Raw genomic sequence first — 22,397 nt, 5'->3', positions numbered from 1 at the left:
GGTTGTTATTCAAGGTAAGAGTTCATGGGGTTGTAAGTGATATATTAGCATGGATAGAGGATTGGTTAATGGACAGAAAACAGAGTGTAGGGATAAACGGGTCATTTTCAGATTGGCAGGCTGTAACTAATGTGGTACTGCAAGGATCAGTGCTTGGGCCGCAGCTATATACAATCTATATTAATGACTTATAAGTTCCTCGGAGTCCACATCACGGAAGACCTCTCCTGGTCCCTCGATACCTCCTCTCTGGTGAAGAAGGCCCAGCAGCGCCTATATTTCCTAAGGAGGCTGAAGGGATGTAACCTGTCACCCCTGATCCTCTCTAACTTTTACCGCTGCACAATAGAGAGCATCCTGACGAACTGTATCACAGTATGGTATGGCAGCTGTAGCTACTATGAATGGAAAGCCCTGCAGCGGGTAGTCAAAACTGCCCAACGCATTACTGGCACCCGGCTACCGACCATAGAGCACATATACCAGAAACGCTGTTTACGGAGGTCACGGTCCATCATCAAAGACCCTACCCACCCCAGCCACAGTCTGTTCGCCCTCCTGCCATCTGGAAGACGCTACAGATGCATTCGCACCCGTACGACCAGATTTAGGAACAGCTTCTTTCCCAGGGCTGTCATCCTACTGAACTCCACAAATAAACTCTAAAGCCTGCACATCTGCCAATGCACTTTATTATGGTTATGTTTATGTTAATGTATTACAAGCCAAATGTATGTTGAATGTTTAAATGTCTTAATCTAAATGTACACTCTCGGGAGCCGCAAGCCTACATTTCGTTGTACTGCACTTGTGCACTAACAATGACAATAAAAGTTGATTTGATTTGATTTGATTTGAGACGAAGGGGCCGAGCGTAATGTATCCAAGTTTGCTGAGGATACAAAGCTGAGGGAGGTGGGGGGAAGTAAGCTGTGAGGAGGACACATAGAGTCTGCAAAGGGATATAAACAGGTTAAGTGAGTGGGCAATCAGATGGCAGATGGAGTATAATGTGGGGAAATGTGAGGTTATTCACTTTGGTAGGAAGAATAGAAAAACAGAATATCTCTTAAATGGTGAGAAACTATTAAATGTTGGTCTTCAGAGAGATTTCGGTGTCCTCGTACAGGAAACACAGAGAGTTAGCGTGCAGGTACAGCAAGCAATAAGGAAGGCTAATGGTATGTTGGCCTTTATTGCAAGGGGGTTGGAGTGTAAGAGTAAGGAAGTCTTGCTACAACTGTACAGGGCTCTGGTGAGACCACACCTGGAGTACTGTGCACAGTTTTGGTCTCCTTATCTCAGGAAGGATATAATTGCCTTAGAGGCGGTGCAACGAAGGTTCACTAGATTGATCCCGGGGATGAGAGGGTTGCCCTGCGATGAGAGTTTGAGTAGATTGGGCCTACACTCTCTGGTAGTTAGAAGAATGAGAGGTGATCTCATTGAAACATATATGATTCTGAGGGGGATTGACAGGGTAGATGCTGAGAGATTGATTCCCCTGGCTGGAGTGTCTAAAATGAGGGGGCATAGTCTCAGGATAAGGGGTTGGCTTTTTAAGGCTGAGGTGAGGAGGAATTCTCTACTCCAAATGGCTGTGGATGCTGATTCACTGAGTATATCCAAGGCTGGGACAGATAGATTTTTGGACTCTAGGGGAATCAAGGGATATGGAGATTGGGCGGGAAATTGGAGATGGAGTCGAAGATCAGAAATGATCTTATTGAATGGCGGAGCAGGCTCGAGGGGCCGTATGGCCTACTCCTGCTCCTAATTATTAAGGTCTTATGTTCAAACAGTGGAAATGAGGAAAAGGGGGCAATCTACAGGCAGTTCGGAGATATATATACTGTATATAAGAACAAGAGAAACAGCAATATTGGGTGATTTTAATTATCCAAAGCCAGATGCAATGAAGGTAATGCATATTGGGTACTGATTCATTATGGAGTGATTAATAGTGAGAGTGAAGAGAGCGAGGCTGAGGAGAAGCAATGCGAGAGTCAGTGAGAGCAGAGAGAGCCTGAGGAGAAACAGTGTGAGAGTCAGTGAGAGAGAGAGAGAGAGTCTGAGGGGAAACAGTGTGAGAGTCAGTGAGAGAGAGAGAGTCTGAGGGGAAACAGTGTGAGAGTCAGTGAGAGAGAGAGAGTCTGAGGGGATACAGTGTGAGAGTCAGTGAGAGAGAGAGAGAGAGAGTCTGAGGGGAAACAGTGTGAGAGTCAGTGAGAGAGAGAGAGAGAGTCTGAGGGGAAACAGTGTGAGAGTCAGTGAGAGAGAGAGAGAGTCTGAGGGGAAACAGTGTGAGAGTCAGTGAGAGAGAGAGAGAGAGTCTGAGGGGAAACAGTGTGAGAGTCAGTGAGAGAGAGAGAGAGAGTCTGAGGGGAAACAGTGTGAGAGTCAGTGAGAGAGAGAGAGAGAGTCTGAGGGGAAACAGTGTGAGAGTCAGTGAGAGCGAGAGAGTCTGAGGGGATACAGTGTGAGAGTCAGTGAGAGAGAGAGAGAGAGAGTCTGAGGGGAAACAGTGTGAGAGTCAGTGAGAGAGAGAGAGAGAGTCTGAGGGGAAACAGTGTGAGAGTCAGTGAGAGAGAGAGAGAGAGTCTGAGGGGAAACAGTGTGAGAGTCAGTGAGAGAGAGAGAGAGAGTCTGAGGGGAAACAGTGTGAGAGTCAGTGAGAGAGAGAGAGAGAGAGTCTGAGGGGAAACAGTGTGAGAGTCAGTGAGAGAGAGAGAGAGAGAGTCTGAGGGGAAACAGTGTGAGAGTCAGTGAGAGAGAGAGAGAGAGTCTGAGGGGAAACAGTGTGAGAGTCAGGGAGAGAGAGAGAGTCTGAGGGGAAACAGTGTGAGAGTCAGTGAGAGAGAGAGAGTCTGAGGGGAAACAGTGTGAGAGTCAGTGAGAGAGAGAGAGAGTCTGAGGGGAAACAGTGTGAGAGTCAGTGAGAGAGAGAGAGTCTGAGGGGAAACAGTGTGAGAGTCAGTGAGAGAGAGAGAGAGTCTGAGGGGAAACAGTGTGAGAGTCAGTGAGAAAGAGAGAGAGAGAGTCTGAGGGGAAACAGTGTGAGAGTCAGTGAGAGAGAGAGAGAGAGTCTGAGGGGAAACAGTGTGAGAGTCAGTGAGAAAGAGAGAGAGAGAGTCTGAGGGGAAACAGTGTGAGAGTCAGTGAGAGTCAGTGAGAGAGAGAGAGAGAGTCTGAGGGGAAACAGTGTGAGAGTCAGTGAGAGAGAGAGAGAGAGTCTGAGGGGAAACAGTGTGAGAGTCAGTGAGAGTGAGAGAGTCTGAGGGGAATCAGTGTGAGAGTCAGTGAGAGAGAGAGAGTCTGAGGGGAAACAGTGTGAGAGTCAGTGAGAGAGAGAGAGGGTCTGAGGGGAAACAGTGTGAGCGTCAGTGAGAGAGAGAGAGAGAGTCTGAGGGGAAACAGTGTGAGAGTCAGTGAGAGAGAGAGTCTGAGGGGAAACAGTGTGAGAGTCAGTGAGAGAGAGAGAGTCTGAGGGGAAACAGTGTGAGAGTCAGTGAGAGAGAGAGAGTCTGAGGGGAACCAGTGTGAGAGTCAGTGAGAGAGAGAGAGGGTCTGAGGGGAAACAGTGTGAGAGTCAGTGAGAGAGAGAGAGAGAGTCTGAGGGGAAACATTGTGAGAGTCAGTGAGAGAGAGAGAGAGAGTCTGAGGGGAAACAGTGTGAGAGTCAGTGAGAGAGAGAGAGAGAGTCCGAGGGGAAACAGTGTGAGAGTCAGTGAGAGAGAGAGAGAGAGTCTGAGGGGAAACAGTGTGAGAGTCAGTGAGAGAGAGAGAGAGAGTCCGAGGGGAAACAGCGTGAGAGGACAAAGTCAGAGTCTGAACAAGATCTGGGCGCAGAAAATGAGAAAGAAATTCAAAAGTGACGTCACTGCCGTGGAGGATGTGGATTGGTGGGTAACAGGTAAGTGTTTGTTTGTTTTATTAAATTGTTTTTTTCTCTATTGAAATTCATTTGATGGTAGTTTCCATCATGTTTTAGATTTAAATATATAATTTCCAGTATTTTTAGTTAACTTTTTACTATTTTAGTTTCCTCAGCCTGTTGGAGGTCAGTTCCTTAGAATTTTATATGTCAGTGTCTTAGATTTGTAGAGTTCAGCGTTAAGTGTTTTAGTGGTCAGGGTCTCAGTGATTTACAGGTCAGTGGATTGATTACCATGGCAGGCCAGTAGGGACCCGTTGCATGCTAATCCTGTTCTATGTGGGGACTCCAGGACATTTCATGCGTTCAGTATGACCATGTGTGCAGGAAGTGCCGCCAGTTGCTCGAGCTCCAGGTCCAAGTTTTGGAACTTGAGGAAGGGCTGGAGTCACCGCAGAGCATCCGGGAGTCGGAGAGTTTCCTCAAACGTACCTTCCAGGAGTCGGTCACCCCACTGCTATAGAAGGTGCAGGAGGCGAGGGAATGGGTGAGCACCAGACAGGGTAGGAGGAAGAGACAGGTAGTGCAGGAATCCCCCAAGCCAGTGGCACTCACTAACTGGTTTTCAGTTTTGAGTTCCTGGGAGACGACTCCTTGGAGGATGAAATAAGAATCAAATCTCCAGCACCACGGGCGATTTGGCTGCACCCAGTGGAAAAAGAGTAAGGCCTGCTTTTACCCAGGGGCGCTTGCGAACCGCATGCGCCCCTGGGATACCTGGGTCTCTGCGCATTTCCAACAGGAGAGGCCCAGGATCACAAGCCTCGGGATCTATGGAACCAGCAGGTAGTTTCGTAGATTTTTTTCCGATCGGAGGCATCAGCCTGTAGTAAGCCTCCGATCGGAAATTCAGGGCCATTAATAGTTAAAGGGTTGGGCCACTCAGGGAGAAGGGAGTCTAATTGTGAAGGGTGAATTTATGAAATTAAAGCTATTAAATGAGTATTTTATATCAGATTTTACAATGATGGTGGAAGTCATTCATGAGGATGACACCAGGTATGAGGAATTCTAGTTATAAAGAGAGACTTGAGATACTGGGACGATTTCCACTGGAGAAGGTAAAAATAAGAACAACATAAGAACATAAGAAGTAGGAGCAGGAGTAGGCCATACGGCCCCTCGGGCCTGCTCCGCCATTCAATAGGATCATGGCTGATCTGAACCTAGACTCATGTCTGTAGTGTATGTACCCGTCTACCTTTAAGAGAACTATTGTATGTAACCGTTCACCTTTAAGAGAACTATTTTAGGTGTGGCACTACTTTGTTTGGCTTCTGTATACTGTAATACCGACGGTGACCACACCAGTATATAAGTGTTGCGTCAGGATTTATTGGGCAGATTCGCCCTGACCTTCGAATAGTAAAGTCCTGTTTTAAGTTACTCTTGGAGTCTGTGTATTAATTAACTAAACAACCCACAGACTTTACAGTGGCGACGAGTCCGATCGTACCCTGCGGCAACAATACTTCCGAAGCAGTTAACGAGCGTCGAGAAGAGGCAACCGCCCTCGTCATTCTGCTGGGAGAAAACTCGAGGCTGCAGAACTAGAAAGGAGGAAGAATTTAGAGACAAAGACTTCCATCAGCAACAGGCACTGACTGTCCCTTCTGCCACGGTGAGGAGTGAGCCGATCAGCATGAGAAACAAGGCGGCCACGGTGACTGTGAGTAAGGGAAAGTAAAAAGAATAACCGGAGGATAAGGGCGGTGCACTCGACCACGGTCGAGGGGGAAAGGAGCCGGACAGAAGTCGGGTCCAGAGGTGCTGAGCCTGGGGCAGCGTGGAGCAAGGAAGCCGCGGTACAGACAGGCTGGGGGACGCAACGGCGTCGTGAGACAGCTAGACCGCGACCGGCGAAAAAGGCCGGGCAGCGACCGAAGCCACGAAGCGCTGCGACCGGGAACGTAGGCGCGGGAAGAGATAAACTCAGCCGCAGCCGGGGAGGGAAGCACCGGACTGCGAGAGGGCTGGGAGGCACGATTGGGAGCCGAGCAAGCGGGAGAGGCAGAGCCGACCAAGGGAGACTGAGCGAGAGCCAGTCCAGCGGCTGAAACTGTCCTCCGTCAACGGGGTGTACCCAGCGCCGGTAGAGCCGAGCGAGCGGGAGAGAGACAGAGCCCGAGCAAGGGAGACTGAGCGAGAGCCAGCCCAGCGGCTGAAACTGTTCGCCATCAACGGGGTGTACCCAGCGCCGGTTGCCCTACCGAGAAAAGGGAAAGCACTGAAGCCGACGCGCAGGCTGTGAACCTGAAGCCAGCGGCCGTCGCCCGTGGGGAAAGTGTACCCCTCCCGCCAGGGAAGAAACGCGGGAAGCCGCCATTAGGCGGGGAAGAAGACAGAAGCGGGAAACCGCCATTGAAGTGGGCGGGGAGAGAAGATAAGCGCGGGAAACCGCCATTTTCGCGGGAACCGCCATCTTGGAAAAAAAAAATTTTAAAGAAATAATTCGTGGTGTTTATCAGGAAGAGAGGAAGATGCCTAAGCATGGTAACATCAACGATTTTAATTCCGAGGTAGAAGACTGGGCCACGTATGTGGAACGCATTGAGATCTATTGTGAGGCCAATAAAATAGAAGAAGATGACAAAGCTATAACCTTGCTAAACTCGATGGGCGCGAAGACATACGGGCTCTTGAAGCATCTACTATCACCGGCTAAACCGGCGGATCAGGCTTTCGATGATATTGTGGCTGTTCTGAAGGATCACTTGAACCCCACACCGTTGATGTTGGCGGAACGATTCAAATTCTATGAGAGAACACAACGGAAAGACGAAAGCAACGCAGAATACTTGGTCGAACTGCGTAGACTAGCGAAATACTGCCAGTTTGGAGGGAATCTGACAGAGGCATTGCGAGACAAGTTCGTGTGCGGATTGGCAAAGGAAGGAACGCAAAAGCGACTACTCGAAGAGAACGACCTTACACTTGACAGGGCTGTCCTTATTGCAGCATCGCACGAAGCCGCAGCGAAGGGAACTGCGGAAATGCAGCTAAAGACAGCGGCACTCAGTGTGGATCAAATTACCTCGACAACAACAAAATGCTATCGCTGTGGGAAGACAACACACGACCAGAACCAATGCTGGTTTAAGAACCAGGAATGTAGGAAATGTGGCAAACTGGGTCACATAGCTAAGGTATGCCGGTCAGGGAAGAAGACCAACAACCAAAGAAAGCCATCACAGGAAAAGTACAACAAGGTACACAAGGTGGCTGAGAAGAGTTCAGGCGAACAGAATTCGGACTCAGACCCAAACGGCCAGGAGCTGGGTAGTCTGAGAATTCACAATGTGAGTAAGGAAGCTGACCTACAAACTATCTGGGTCATGCTAAAAATAGCTGGAGTCCAAGTGAAAATGGAGTTGGACACTGGATCAGCTCTATCAGTCATAAATCGAAGGGATTACCACCAGCTATTCTCACATATACCCTTAAGAGATACCAAGTTCGTATTGCAGACATACACGGGGCATAAAGTATACCCCATGGGAAAGATAAGAGTCAAGGTGAGAGATAGGGGTAAAGAACACCCAAGAATGAACTTATACGTACTACCTGAGGGAGGACCACCACTTCTAGGACGGGAGTGGATCAAGAAAATAGACATGGAATGGCACTATCTAAAAGCCATAACGAGTGAGGACTCGGTGCAGACAATCAGCTCAGATTCTGAATCGGATGACGATAAGACCAACCCAAATGTGAAAGACAAGGCTAAAATGGACTTGCCGACTAAGGTTGGAAAAACGAAGGCATGCAGAAAGGCTTATGCTCCAGAGAAGAACAAAGTTTCAGAACAGATCTCCACCGAACAACGACAACATAGTTTGACAGAGAATTCTGAGTCTGTTCAGTTTAAGGACATATCCATGACGGAAGAACACCGAGCTCGGACTCAACTTTATTTCAAATTACGACAACAATTAGAACAATTGAGTTACCGTCTCGTACAAGAGATGAAAACAATGAAAAAGTTCTATGACACCGAATGGGAGAATCTGGAAAGACAACAGAAGCAGCTAGCTCAAGCAGAGAGCGGCCATAGAGCCATCGTGACCAATCACCGATCACATCTCCCTTATGATGTTCAGGAGTTAGAATATTTGCAGAAAGAAGCAAATGAAGAGGAATCTTCAGGAAGCCAGGATTTTATTCCAGTTCTTCTCTACGACTCCTTACAAGCAGAGTTTGAGAAGTTGAAGGAACAGTATGAACAGGCCCAGGCTACAATCCTGGAGAGGGTTAACTCGGCAACCTCCGAAAAGCTAGTTTCAGTGGAAGCTTATGAGCAACTAAAGGTTGAACATGAGCAAGAAGTCCAAAGGCTGCAGGAAATTCTTGATGAGCTCAAGGCCAAGACAGACTCATTGGTAGAAGTTCCATCCATAGATGAGAAATTAGAGGTGAAAGACATGGCAGAACATGAAAGTCAAGATGTCCAAGCACTCATAAAAATATTGAAGGAAACCCAAGACAAATATGAGGCGGCAATGACCGAGGTTCAACAACTTGAAGAACAGATTCAACTGGGAATTCTTTCAGTGAAAGAAAAGGCAACTGTAAGAAACACAGAGACTGTAAGAATGGCCCCTGAACATGAGCTAGAGAGCATCAAGGCGCAGCTTCTCCGAGCGCTTAAAGCCAAAGTACAAGAGGAAAAAAAGGTGAAAGCATTGGAGGAAAAGGTGGATGAAATGGAGAAGACTCTGATCCACAGGGTCCCCGTGGAAGAGTTAACGGTCAGCCAACTCCTTCATATGCTGAGAGACAAGACTCTGCAAGGGGAACCATTTGAACACGAGCTTCAATCTTCAAAGGGAAGGGGTTCGGAGCTCTCAAAAGTTTGGGGAATAGTTGAGGTTGCAACACAGATTTTACGGGGCTGCCGAAAGTACGCTGAATCACGTCAATGTGAACTACAGAATGTTGAAACAGCTGCTCCAGTAGAAGGATTGAATAGCCCGATCAATCAATCCCCGATGGAAGGGGAAGTATTGGAATCACAAATGAGGTCATTAGTGAAGGATTGGCAGGAAACCCGGGAAGAGCGGGATGGATATGAACGCATGAAGAAGTCTCTTCAGGAAAGATGTCTAGGGAGGGAACAACAGTCGGCTAACGTCCAGTTGGGTAAGGAAGAAGTAGCAGGCCCTCTCGCTAGACTAGCTCAGGATGACACCGAATATTACCATGACCTGTTGAGTGACACGGAATATTACGATGACTTGGTCTGCCCAACTTGTGATGAAAACTCCCAAAGTGCAGAAATCAGGATGAAGCACTTAAAGTCTAAGGAACATAGGGAGATGGTGGCGCTACAGCTGGCACCGGATAAGGGAGCCCCGAGAGTCTCCAAGAAGCAGAAAAGAAAAAGACGAAGCAGAAGACGATAACCATCTAAATCATTATCACTTCTATCAGATCATGCACGTGGGCCCTACGAAGGGGGCCAAATCAGTTGGAAAGTAGGAAAAATTACCAAGGCAGTCCAGCTGTTTGTAAAAGTCAGCACTGCTGGTTCAGCAGGACGGAAGTTCAAGCTGTTTAGCCAAGGGAAAGACTATTGGATGAGTCACGCTAGAAATGTGAACCGGCTACACCACAGAGATGTTGTTCGGACCGAGTCAAGACCAGAGACTGAATCTGTGAACTGTTTCCCGCAGAGACTATATCTGTGAATTGTTTTACATGAAGTTGATTATATGTTATGTTTAATGGGGAATAAGTATGTTGTAAGCTAAAAAGGGAGGATTGTAGTGTATGTACCCGTCTACCTTTAAGAGAACTATTGTATGTAACCGTTCACCTTTAAGAGAACTATTTTAGGTGTGGCACTACTTTGTTTGGCTTCTGTATACTGTAATACCGACGGTGACCACACCAGTATATAAGTGTTGTCAGGATTTATTGGGCAGATTCGCCCTGACCTTCGAATAGTAAAGTCCTGTTTTAAGTTACTCTTGGAGTCTGTGTATTAATTAACTAAACAACCCACAGACTTTACAATGTCCACTTCCCTGCCCTCTCCTCGTAACCCCTAATTCCCTTATCTGCTAGGAAACTGTCTATCTCCGTTTTAAATTTATTTAATGTCGCAGCTTCCACAGCTCTCTGAGGTAGCAAATTCCATAGATTTACTACCTTCTGAGTGAAGAAGTTTCTCCTCATCTCAGTTTTGAAACGGCAGCCCCTTATTCTAAGATTATGCCCCCTAGTTCTAGTCTCACCCATCAGTGGAAACATCCTCCCCGCATCCACCCGATCAAGCCCCCTCACAATCTTATATGTTTCGATAAGATCGCCTCTCATTCTTCTGAATTCCAATGAGTAGAGGCCCAACCTACTCAACCTTTCCTCATAAGTCAACCCCCTCATCTCCGGAATCAACCGAGTGAACCTTCTCTGAACTGCCTCGAGAGCAAGTATATCTTTTCTTAAATATGGAAACCAAAACTGTACGCAGTATTCCAGGTGTGGCCTCACCAGTACCCTGTATAACTGAAGCAGGACTTCCCTGCTTTTATACTCCATCCCCCTGGCAATAAAAGCCAAGATTCCATTGGCCTTCCTGATCACCTGCTGTACCAGCACACTAACCTTCTGTGTTTCATGCACCAGGACCCCCAGATCCCTTTGTACTGTAGCACTTTGCAGTTTCTTTCCATTTAGACAATAACTTGCTCTTTGATTTTTTTCTGCCAAAGTGCATAACCTCACATTTTCCAACATTATATTCCATCTGTCAAATTTCTGCCCACTCACTTAGCCTGTCTATGTCCTTTTGCAGGTTTTTTATGTCCTCCTCACTCACTGCTTTTCCTCCCATCTTTGTATCGTCGGCAAACTTAGATACGTTGCACTCGGTCCCTTCCTCCAAATCGTTAATATAGATTGTAAAGAGTTGGGGTCCCAGCACTGACCCCTGCGGAACACCACTAGTTACTGATTGCCAACCCGAGAATGAACCATTTATCCCAACTCTCTGTTTTCTGTTAGATAGCCAATCTTCCACCCATGCCAATATATTACCCCGAGTCCTGTGATTTTTTATCTTGTGCAGTAATCTTTTGTGTGGCACCTTGTCAAATGCCTTTTGGAAGTCCAAATACACCACATCCACTGGCTCCCCTTTATCCACCCTGTTTGTTACGTCCTCAAAGAATTCAAGCAAATTTGTCAAGCATGATTTCCCCTTCATAAAACCATGCTGACTCTGTCCGATTAAATTATGCTTATCCAAATGTTCTGTTACTGCTTCCTTAATAATGAACTCCAACATTTTACCAACCACAGATGTTAGGCTAACTGGTCTATAGTTTCCAGCCTTTTGTCTACCTCCCTTTTTAAATAAGGGCGTTACATTAGCAGTTTTCCAATCTGCTGGGACCTTTCCTGAATCCAGGGAGTTTTGGAAAATTACCACCAATGCATCCACAATCCCTACCGCTACTTCTCTCAAGACCCTAGGATGTAAGCCATCAGGTCCAGGGGATTTATCCGCCTTAAGTCCCATTATCTTACCGAGTACCATCTCCTTAGTGATTTTAATCGTGTTTAGCTCCTCCCCCCCTATAGCCCCCTGTTTGTACAGTGTTGGGATATTTTTAGTGTCCTCTACTGTAAAGACTGATACAAAATATTTGTTCAGCGTATTTGCCATCTCCATGTTCCCCACTACTAATTTCCCCGTCTCGTCCTCTAAGGGACCAACATTCACTTTAGCCACCCTTTTTCTTTTTATATAACTGTAGAAACTCTTGCTATCTGTTTTTATATTTTTTGCTAGTTTACTTTCATAATCTATCTTCCCTTTCTTAATTAATCTTTTAGTTATTCTTTGCTGGCTTTTAAATGCTTCCCAATCTTCTATCCTCCCACTAGATTTGGCTACTTTATATGCCCTTGTTTTCAGTCGGATACTATCCTTTATTACTTTACTTAGCCACGGATGGCTGTCTTTTCTTTTGCGCCCCTTTTTCCTCAGTGGAATATATTTTTCTTGAAAGTTGTGAAATATCTCCTTGAATGTACACCACTGCTCCTGTACCGTCTTACACCTTAATCTATTTTCCCAGTCCACTTTAGTCAACTCTGCTCTCATACCTTCATAGTCTCCTTTATTTAAGCTTAGTACGCTGGTTTGAGATCCAACTCTCTCACCCTCCAACTGAATTTGGAATTCAACCATGTTATGGTCACTCATTCCAAGGGGATCCTTTACTAGGATATTTTTTATTAATCCTGTCTCATTACACAGGTCCAGATCTAAGATTGCCTGCCCCCTGGTTGGTTCAGTAACATACTGCTCAAGGAACCCATCCCATATGCAGTCTATGAACTCTTCCTCAAGGCTGCCCTGCCCAATTTGCTTCATCAAGTCAATATGAAAGTTAAAATCTCCCATGGTTATAGCTGTTCCCTTATTACAAGCCTCAACTATTTCCTGATTTATACTCCGACCAATAGAGTTGCAACTGTTAGGAGGCCTATAGACTACGCCCACTAGTGACTTTTTCCCCGTATTATTCCTGATCTCCACCCAAACTGTTTCACTATCCTGATCCTTTGACCCAATATAATTTCTCACTATTGCAGTGATTCCATCCTTTATTAACACAGCCACCCCACCTCCCTTTCCTTCCTGTCTGTCCTTCCTAATAGGAGATTTAATAGAAGTTTCAAAGTGATGAAGGATTTTGATAGAGTTTCTTTGGTCATCCTGACCGTAGACTAATTGACGCTGCGATTCTCTGGACCAGATTGTAGAACAGGTGGACAGGTTGCAGGGCCCTGAATGCTGAAGATTTGAATAATTGGAAAACTGTTTTAATGCCTGGATATGTACTATGTAATAGCAAAATACTGTGGATGCTGGAAATCTGAAATAACAACAGAAAATGCTGGAAATACTCAGCAGGCCAGGCAGCATCCGTGGAGAGAAACAGTGTTTAACGCTGCACCTGGTTCAGTGTATGGAGTGAGTGAGAAATTATTTGGATAAATGGCATTCTGTAGTTTTGACATATCTAGTGTTAAATTATACGAGGAAAAATGTACACGATACTCACCAATACACTACCTGTGCTGTAACTTTTGATTATAATTGGTTTAAATTTCAACATTCTTTAAAGGAAACATTGAGACAATTGTCCACTGTTCCAATTTAAAAAGATAGAATTACAACATACCGGTTTCGCAACAGATCGTTGTCATAATAACTACACGCTCCTCTCTTTCCAGTGCACTTCTTACTCCACCTAATGCAAGTCGAATCGATGACTGCACCAAATAAAGCAGGAGCTGGTAACCATGCTGCAGCAAGAAGGAGAAAAGCAGATCAGAATAATCAAGCGGAACGCAGCTCACACCTACACCACCATACTTTTATACACACACATTCAGGCCTATTTTCATACAAGAGAAAAGGTTCCCGAGTACAGCAACAATAAATATCGGCCATTGGTGACAAACCCAGGTTCAGGATTTTATACCAGATCTGATCCCAGCTGCCAGAGGTCCAATGGCAGTTTTCTAACCGACAACCACATTTGCTTCTGTGCCAATATTTGTTTCTATTTGTGTGAGCCATCAACCTTTTGCATTGCTACCCTCTTTAAAGAAATATGAGAACCCTAATTAGTGAGAGGTTAACCAAGGCTCTAAATGGTATCAGATTGCAAGTAACCATCGCTCCAGGTGGAGATATAAGAGAAAAGCCTGCAGTTCAGCCCTCAGACTGGGTTGCATTTCTCAATGGCTCGTGTTCCTCACTGACTTATACTCACCAAACATCCTCATTAACAGAAACTGGATCCCTATTGCAAATGATTTTTCTTCTTGTCTCACCACTCTGTGGAAAATAAAACAAAATCAAGAATTCCACAGTTTAGCCTTGTTCGCCTAAAGATGTACGGTCACAGCATGTGATGGGGTAATCACCTCACGGTAAAGGTCAGTCTGAGCCGATTGTCAATGTGGTGAGCACAGCTCTCTTTACTGTGGTTATATTCACAGCAATATTTCCCTCTGTCACTCTCTGTCCAGGAAGTTGAAACTTTCCCTCCACATTAAGATTTGCTCTGTAAGGTGTTTGTTTTTCTCTCAAACAGGACAGAAAATCGCTTTCCCCCTAATATGGGCGATGTGGAGATAAACTTGTCTTTTGAACCAGTTTTCATTCAAAGTACCTACAGAATGTGCCTTTAGTAATTGTCTTTTTCTGGTCACCTTGTGGCCATTCTCCAAGTCTGAGAACCCACCCGCATTGTCTTGGAGTCTCCCGGAATTGAAGATTAAGCTCCCAGACACTCTTGCGAGCAGTTCAGGAGAAAAATCATAGGGGAATCTTCTTCTCCCGATCCACTCCGGCCAGATTCACAACAGTAGGGCCACAATGCACCCAGAATGCAATGCACCCCTGGAATATAGATGCTCTGGTAAAACTATGCAATGGATAGAGTAGTTTCTAGAGCATTGAGGCTTGTGGGTATTGTAGCCACCATTATTGATCGATCGCAGCAAGGATTGATGTGTTGGGTGACCAATGGCGGGAGCGTGGGGACAGGGCAGTCAGAGGCATAAGGTCATGGGACGATCCAACCAGAGCTGGCAACCCTACTGGCTATTTCACCATGGATGGCATCACAGTCGAGTATCACGTTGCTCTTACCCAAGATCTACATCTGCGCACTTTCCACTTAAGGGTCACTCAACAGTGATCGAGGAAGGAACCTAGATTGATTTAGGTGACACTTATTCAGAGCCTTATGTGAATCATGATATCCAAATGTTTGACAGTTCTTTTTCGAGTACTCCTTGTTCTTATTCAACTTACCCATTCCATTTTGATTTAAATAAATTGGTGTATTTGTACTAGATTGAATTATCCTGTCTCTGGCACTAAGACCAATCAAAGCAACACAACTGCTGCACGGCTGAGAATCAAACCTGGCTCTGCAGGTTCAGTGATGCACCTATCCACTGAGGAAACTGTTGAGTCTGTGTGTTCCAGATATACTTATTTTAAATAACTGGACACAGACAACAGGAAAAACTTAAACAGGTCTTTACTACTTGAAGGTCAGGGCTGAACTGCTTTACAAATTACTACACAGAGCTTATATACCGGTGTGGTCACCACCGGTACTACAATATACAGTAGCAAGAGAAAGTAGTCCATCTTCTTAAGGTAGTTCTCTTAAGGTGGTACAGGTTATATACACCACAATTCCTCCCTTTTTAGCTTAACAGTGTACACCCCAATTTAAACATAACATGGATAACATATATACAACTTTCATGCAACTGTTCAAAGATTCAGTCTCTGAGGAGGCCTCCTGATCCGAGTTGGATAACGCCTTTCAGGGGTCTCTGATTCTGGTTGCTGGGGTGACTCCTCTAATTGATCTCTTATGGATTGAACATCCTCATGTACGTTCGCGTTTGAGGTAGATGCTACAGGTTCAATACTTTCTTCCACTGGTGTCTCTGCCGTAGCCATGGGTTCGACCCTTGTTCTCGATTCTACAAGTTGGTCAGCATGACGTCGTATTACGTTTTCACCAATCTCTACCGTGTACATCAGGGGTCCTTGTCTGGCACGAACTGTTCCAGATTGCCATTTCTCATTCTTAAAGTCCCGGGCTAACACTGGTTGTCCTATTTCGAAACTCCGAGTGGTCTTGTTATTTACATGCTGGAACTGTTTGTTTTCAACTTCCCTACGCACATTTGGTTTTAACAAATCCAACCTGGACCGCAACCTCCTGTTATAAAACATCATGGCAGGACTTTGATTTGTCACGGCATGTGTGGCGTTTCGATATGCCATTAGGAAATTGTCCACCTTGTGTTGTAGTGGAATATGGTCTTCGCTCATGGCCTTTATCGCCTTTTTGAACGTTTGTACAAATCTCTCGGCCAACCCATTTGTAGCCGGATGATATGGGGCAGATGTATAGTGTTTCACCCCATTCTTCTTCATGAATTTCTGGAATTCTTCTGACACGAACTGCGGTCCGTTGACTGAACATATCTGTTCTGGCAATCCATTTCTTGCAAATATGGTTCTTAGTGTTGTGTATGTAATATGTATGTTACTTTAAACCTATGGCCAGGGCAGCACTACTTTGTAGGGCGTAGTGATACCGTAGTACCACTCCTGGCCATAGGGGTATAAATAGTACTGTGGGTACTGATCTCCCCTCAGTTCCCGCCTGTTGGTATGAAGTAAAGACCTAACTTGAACCTTCCAAGCTGTCTCCTCATTATTGTATTAAGTATAGTCACATACTTTACACTGGCGATGAGTTACGTTCGAACTCACCAGTACACGGTGCAACAAAGGATCGGTAGCAGTACGGGGAGAGAAGGAGAGAAGCTTCTTACCAGCCAGCCTGCGGAGTCCAGCGTCGACCGAAGGAGGCCGCCCAGTTCGGGAGGAGCGGCAGCAACGGAGCGAGAGAGAGAGGTTTCCAGCGGAGGCTGCAGCAGCTGAGAGAAGAGGCTGAACGGGCGTTCCAGCCACGGGGCAAAAGTCCACCCAGGGCCAGGTAAACTGCAATCCTTCCCGGGGAACGCGAGCTGCAAGGGCCAGAACGGGCAGGCGATCTGGGGAACAAACGGAGCCACGAGGACTAGCGGGCCACGAGAGGGGAAGGTCGTTGTAATAGCGGCGGTGGCAATAACGGGAGCTGCAAGAGAAAAAAAAATAACGACGCTGGAGAGAGGTTGTTGACAGCAGAGGGAGAAAAGGCGGGAAAAGCGCCATCTAGTGGACAAAGGGGAGACGTTTTTCTCTTCAGTAAAAAAAAACCGCCATCTAGTGGACAAAAGGGGAAAAGTTTTTCTCTTCAGCAGTTTAAAATAAAAACAAACGCCATCTAGTGGAAAAAGGCGGGAAAACCTCTTCAGCAGTTTTAAAATGTCCAGAGAAGTTTGGTTGTCAGAATTTGTTGCGGACACAGAAGAATGGGACGCATATGTCGAAAGGCATGAACTTTATTGCGTAGTAAACAAGGTGAAAGATGACGAAAAGGCAGCAACCTTATTAAATTCTATGGGGGCAAAAACATACTGTCTGCTGAGGAATCTTCTTACTCCAGAAAAGCCAGCAGACAAAACGTATGCCCAAATTGTTGATACGTTAAGGGAACATTTAAACCCTAAGCCACCATTTATAGCGGAAAGGTACCGCTTTTACAGACGTGACCAAAGGAATGATGAGTCACAGGCAGCCTATTTGGCTGAGCTCAGACGGTTGTCCAAACATTGCCAGTTTGGAGCCTTTTTGGCGGAAGCGATCAGAGACAGATTTGTCTGTGGCATGTTAAATGAGAGTACACGAAAACGGTTGCTGGCCAAGAAACAGCTCAGCCTAGATCAGGCGATGGAAATAGCATCGGCACATGAAGCAGCAGCACAGGGTGCGGCCCAAATACGACAAAACACAACCGGCTATGACACCCATGAGGTGACATTTCACAAAGGTAAATGCTACCGTTGTGGCAAAACCATCCACGACCAAAGTAATTGTTGGTTTCATGATAAAATATGCCGGCAGTGTGGGAAAAAGGGGCATATAGCGAAAGTTTGTCGGTCGGGTACGAAGCCCAATAGTGGGGGCAATCTGAGCAGTACCAAGGCAAGGACAAAAATACATAAGATATCTGACAGTAGCTCAGACGAGTCACAGGAAGGCACAAAAGCAGAGCCTAAAGGTCTGGGATGTCTCAAGTTATATGGTGTAGACAAAACGGAGGACCACAGCACAATGTGGGTTAAAATGAAGGTAGCAGGCGTCGAAGTTAATATGGAGCTGGACACGGGTTCAGCTCTATCAGTAATTAATGAACAAGATTATAACAGGCTGTTCAAACGCATTCCCTTAAAGGATACCGAAATCAAATTAAAAACATATACGGGACAAAAAGTTTACCCGAAGGGAAAAATGCAAGTAACAGTTAAATACAACGGCAGAAAAGTGCCAGGACTTTATTTATATGTCCTACCAAACGGAGGACCACCACTTTTGGGTAGGGAATGGATAAGAAAAATCCATTTCAACTGGAAGTCGATACACGAGATAAAAGTAGAAACCACCAAGGATGATACAACCATTACAAGCAGGCTGTCGAAAATATTGGCAAAAACGCCAGAGGTGTTCCAACAAGGGCTGGGGACCTTAAAGGACATTAGAGCAAAAATAACTATTGCTCAAGACGCAAACCCCAAGTTTTGTAAGGCCTTACGCCATTCGGCCAGCTGTGGAAGCAGAACTGGATGCCTTAGAGAGTGCACGTGTCCTTACAAAGATTGAGTGGAGCGAGTGGGCCACGCCCATCGTCCCAGTTATAAAGAAATCTGCAAATAACACACCGGGGGAACCAAAGAAGGTTCGCATTTGCGGGGATTTTAAGATAACTATTAACCCAGTCCTGCACACGGTACAGTATCCGCTGCCGCGGATAGAGGACATATTCGCATCGTTAGCTGGGGGTAGACACTTTACGAAGATTGACCTTTGTCAAGCTTATTTACAGATGGAGGTGGAGCAGGACTCGAAAAAGCTCCTAACGATTAACACACACAAGGGATTGTACCAGTACAATCGCCTGGTAATTGGTGTGGCGTCCGCCCCAGCAATATGGCAGAGGACCATGGAACAGGTCCTACAGGGCATTCCAGGAACGCAGTGCTACCTGGATGACATCCTGGTGACAGGACAAACGGATAACGACCACCTCGCTAACCTGGAGCGAGTACTTCTGCGGTTGCAACAATACGGACTCAGGGCGAACAAGCAGAAATGTGAGTTTTTCCAGGAACGTATCTCATACTGTGGTCACATTATAGATAAGGAAGGCCTGCATAAGTCCCCGGAAAAGATCGAGGCAGTAGTGAAGGCCCCGCCCCCTGAGAATGTATCTCAGTTACGATCATTCTTAGGCCTTATAAACTATTACCATAAGTTCCTCCCGAACTTATCGTCCATTTTACATCCACTAAATTCATTGCTGCAAAAGGGAGTCTCCTGGAATTGGGACGAAGCGTGTGAGGCTGCTTTTAAAAAGGGTAAACAACTCATTACATCAAAGGAAGTGCTCGCACACTTTGACCCAAAAATGCCAATGAGGTTGGCATGTGACGCCTCCCCGTATGGTGTAGGGGCAGTGTTGTCACACAAATTTCCCAATGGGACGGAGAGGCCAATAGCATTTGCCTCAAGGTTGTTAACTACAGCCGAAAGAAACTACGCGCAAATCGACAGGGAGGCCCTCAGTCTGGTGTGGGGTGTAAAAAAATTCCACCACTATCTACATGGGCAACGTTTCACACTACTGACGGATCATCAACCGTTGGTGTCGATATTTAATCCAACAAAAGGGGTGCCCCTGATGACGGCCCAAAGGCTACAGAGATGGTCACTGTTCTTAGGAGCACACCAGTACCTTATCGAATATAAGGGTACCAAACAGCATGGCAATGAGGATGGCCTGTCGCGGCTACCATTGCCTGCCGAGATCGAAGAGATAGTACAGGACCCCGTGGAAATATATCATACGGCTGTTATGGAACACTTGCCCATCACCAGCCAATGTATCGAGCGGGAAACACAGAACGACCCGACACTGGCAAGGGTTTACGAATTGACCGTGAAAGGCTGGCCGGCGCAGGGTGACGCATCATTGCCGGCATTTTCGGCAAGGAAAGACCAGTTGTCCGTCTGCCGGGGCACATTGATGTGCGGAGCCAGGGTGGTGGTCCCTCAAAAATTACAACATAAAGTGTTGCGGGACTTACACGAAGGTCATCTGGGGGGTGTCAAAATGAAAAGCCTCGCCAGAGCCTACGTCTGGTGGCCCAGCATTGACAGGGACATCGAGGAAGTAGCAAAAGCATGCCAAGGGTGCCAGATGGTACAGAACGTACCACCCCAAGCCCCACTACATCTGTGGGAGTGGCCCTCAACGCCGTGGCAAAGGATCCACGTGGACTTCGCTGGGCCCTTCCTGGATGCGATGTTCCTTATTGTAGTGGACGCCCACTCAAAATGGCCGGAGGTCATAAAGATGTCATCAACGACAGCCGAAAAGACGGTCGCAGCCTTAAGGACTATTTTTGCCCGAAACGGGGTGCCCGAGCAAGTCTGTTCGGACAATGGGCCACAATTTGTGGCAGAAGAATTTCAAGCATTCCTAAAAAGGAATGGAGTGCAACATTATACGTCCGCACCATATCATCCGGCTACAAATGGGCTGGCAGAGCGATTTGTACAGACTTTTAAAAAGGCCATCAAGGCGATGGGGGAGGAAAGGTTGCTACTACAACACAAGGTGGACAATTTCCTATTCGCGTACCGTAATGCTACACATACGGTGACCAACCAGGCCCCCGCCGTCATGTTCTTTAATAGAAGGTTAAGGTCGCGCCTTGAATTGCTCAGACCAAACATCCGGAGAGATGTGGAAAACCGAATATTTCGTAGGGCTCCTGACAGACAGACACGGAGCTTCGAGGTGGAGCAGCAAGTGTTGGCCCGTGATTATAGAAATGAAAAGTGGCGGTCTGGTACGATAAAGGCCCACCAGGGACCCTTGATGTACACAGTGGATACAGGGGACGGCATAATCAGACGACATGCTGATCAACTTGTGGAGTCCAGAAACCCAACTGATTCACTACCTCAAACGTCTCAGCACATTGTTCCAGCGGAATCACGGCCCAGCTCGTCGCTACAGAAGTCTCAGGATTGCAAGGAGTTCATCACTCCAGTGAGCTCCACGGCACAGGATGTGCCATCAGACACCGACGACTCCAGCGATGAAGTGGTGACGGAAGTACCGCCGCCTACACCGAGACCGACTAGAGAAAGATGTTATCCTAGTCGAGACAGGAGGCCTCCTCAGAGACTGAATCTATAACATGTTCTTTTTATATATATATATATATATATAGGTAGACAACTCTGATGTAAATATGTTATGTATGTTGTGTTACCAAATGTTATTAGCCCTAGTTATGGTGCATCTGTTGATTTAATTGCACGGGTACGTTTTAATTAAAAGGGGAGGAATGTTGTGTATGTAATATGTATGTTACTTTAAACCTATGGCCAGGGCAGCACTACTTTGTAGGGCGTAGTGATACCGTAGTACCACTCCTGGCCATAGGAGTATAAATAGTACTCTGGGTACTGATCTCCCCTCAGTTCCCGCCTGTTGGTATGAAGTAAAGACCTAAGTTGAACCTTCCAAGCTGTCTCCTCATTATTGTATTAAGTATAGTCACATACTTTACACGTAGAACTGCGATCGTCTTTTCCGAGGTAGTGGTCGCCATCTTAATCACTTCTGGCCATTTAGAATGTGCGTCTACCACTATCAAAAACATGGAATCCATGAATGGACCTGCAAAGTCGATATGTACAAGCTGCCATGGGGTTGAAGGCCATTCCCATGGATGCAGCGGTGCAATTGGAGGTGCATTTTGAACTTTTTGGCACCCTGAGCAGCTTTTAGTCAGATCCTCTATTTATTTGTCGATACCTGGCCACCACACATAAGCCCTAGCAAGGCTTTTCATCTTGACTCCCCCCAGATGACCTTCATGCAGTTCCTTTAGAACTCTCTCCCTTAATTTAGGAGGAATAATCACCCTTGTTCCATACATCAATGTTCCTTGACAAACGGACAGCTGTTCTCGTCTGGCTGAGAATGCCGGTAACAGTGGTTCGCCATGTGCTGGCCATCCCTTCACTGTCAATTCGTAGACCCGAGACAGTGTCGGGTCATTCCTGGTCTCTCTCTCAATACTCGCATTGGTGACTGGCAAACATTCGATGATGGTCGAGTGAAATAACTCAACAGGGTCAACTGTCGGTGCCTCTTCCGCTGTAGGTAGTGGCAGGCGCGACAGCCCATCAGCATTACCATGTTGCTTTGTACCTTTGAATTCGATCTCATATTGATGTGCCCCTAGGAAAAGGGACCATCTCTGGAGCCTCTGCGCTGTCATCACCGAAATACCCTTCTTAGGGTTAAAAATGGAAACCAACGGCTGGTGGTCTGTCAGCAGCGTAAACTTTTGGCCTTGCAGGTAATGATTACATTTTTTTACTCCCCACACGAGGCTGAGAGCCTCCCTATCCATCTGAGCATAGTTGCGCTCAGCGGAGGTCAATGATCTGGATGCGAACGCGACTGGTCTTTCCAAGCCATTTGGCAACTTATGTGATAGCACTGCCCAAATACCATATGGAGAAGCATCACAAGCTAAACGAATAGGCAGCGTTGGGTTAAAGTGAGCCAACACTGCCTTAGAGGTGATCAATGCCTTGCTTTTGTGAAAAGCCCGCTTACAGTCCTCGCTCCACTTCCATGGCACTCCCTTTTGTAAAAGAGCATTCAGCGGGTGTAGCACCGTGGATAAATTTGGCAGAAACTTATGGTAATAG

General features: G+C 46.3%; 1 protein-coding gene across 1 annotated transcript in view; it reads right to left on the bottom strand.

Annotated features, from left to right (window-relative positions):
* Positions 1-22,397, bottom strand: part of LOC147116110 (solute carrier organic anion transporter family member 2A1-like) — a 380,850-nt gene that overhangs the window by 7,798 nt on the left and 350,655 nt on the right. Inside the window, exons 12-13 of the mRNA XM_085990861.1 lie at positions 13,729-13,793; positions 13,132-13,255 (exon numbers count right to left, since the gene is read on the bottom strand). Coding sequence (XP_085846987.1) covers positions 13,132-13,255; positions 13,729-13,793 — 189 coding nt within the window. The remainder of the gene's footprint in view (positions 1-13,131; positions 13,256-13,728; positions 13,794-22,397) is intronic.

This window comes from Somniosus microcephalus, chromosome 6 (genome assembly GCF_052327205.1).
Source record: "Somniosus microcephalus isolate GS21.2 chromosome 6, FLI_Smic_1.0, whole genome shotgun sequence".
Lineage (NCBI taxonomy): Eukaryota > Metazoa > Chordata > Chondrichthyes > Squaliformes > Somniosidae > Somniosus > Somniosus microcephalus.
The sequence above is the reverse complement of the archived record's forward strand: the minus strand, read 5'-3'. Positions and strand labels throughout refer to the sequence as shown.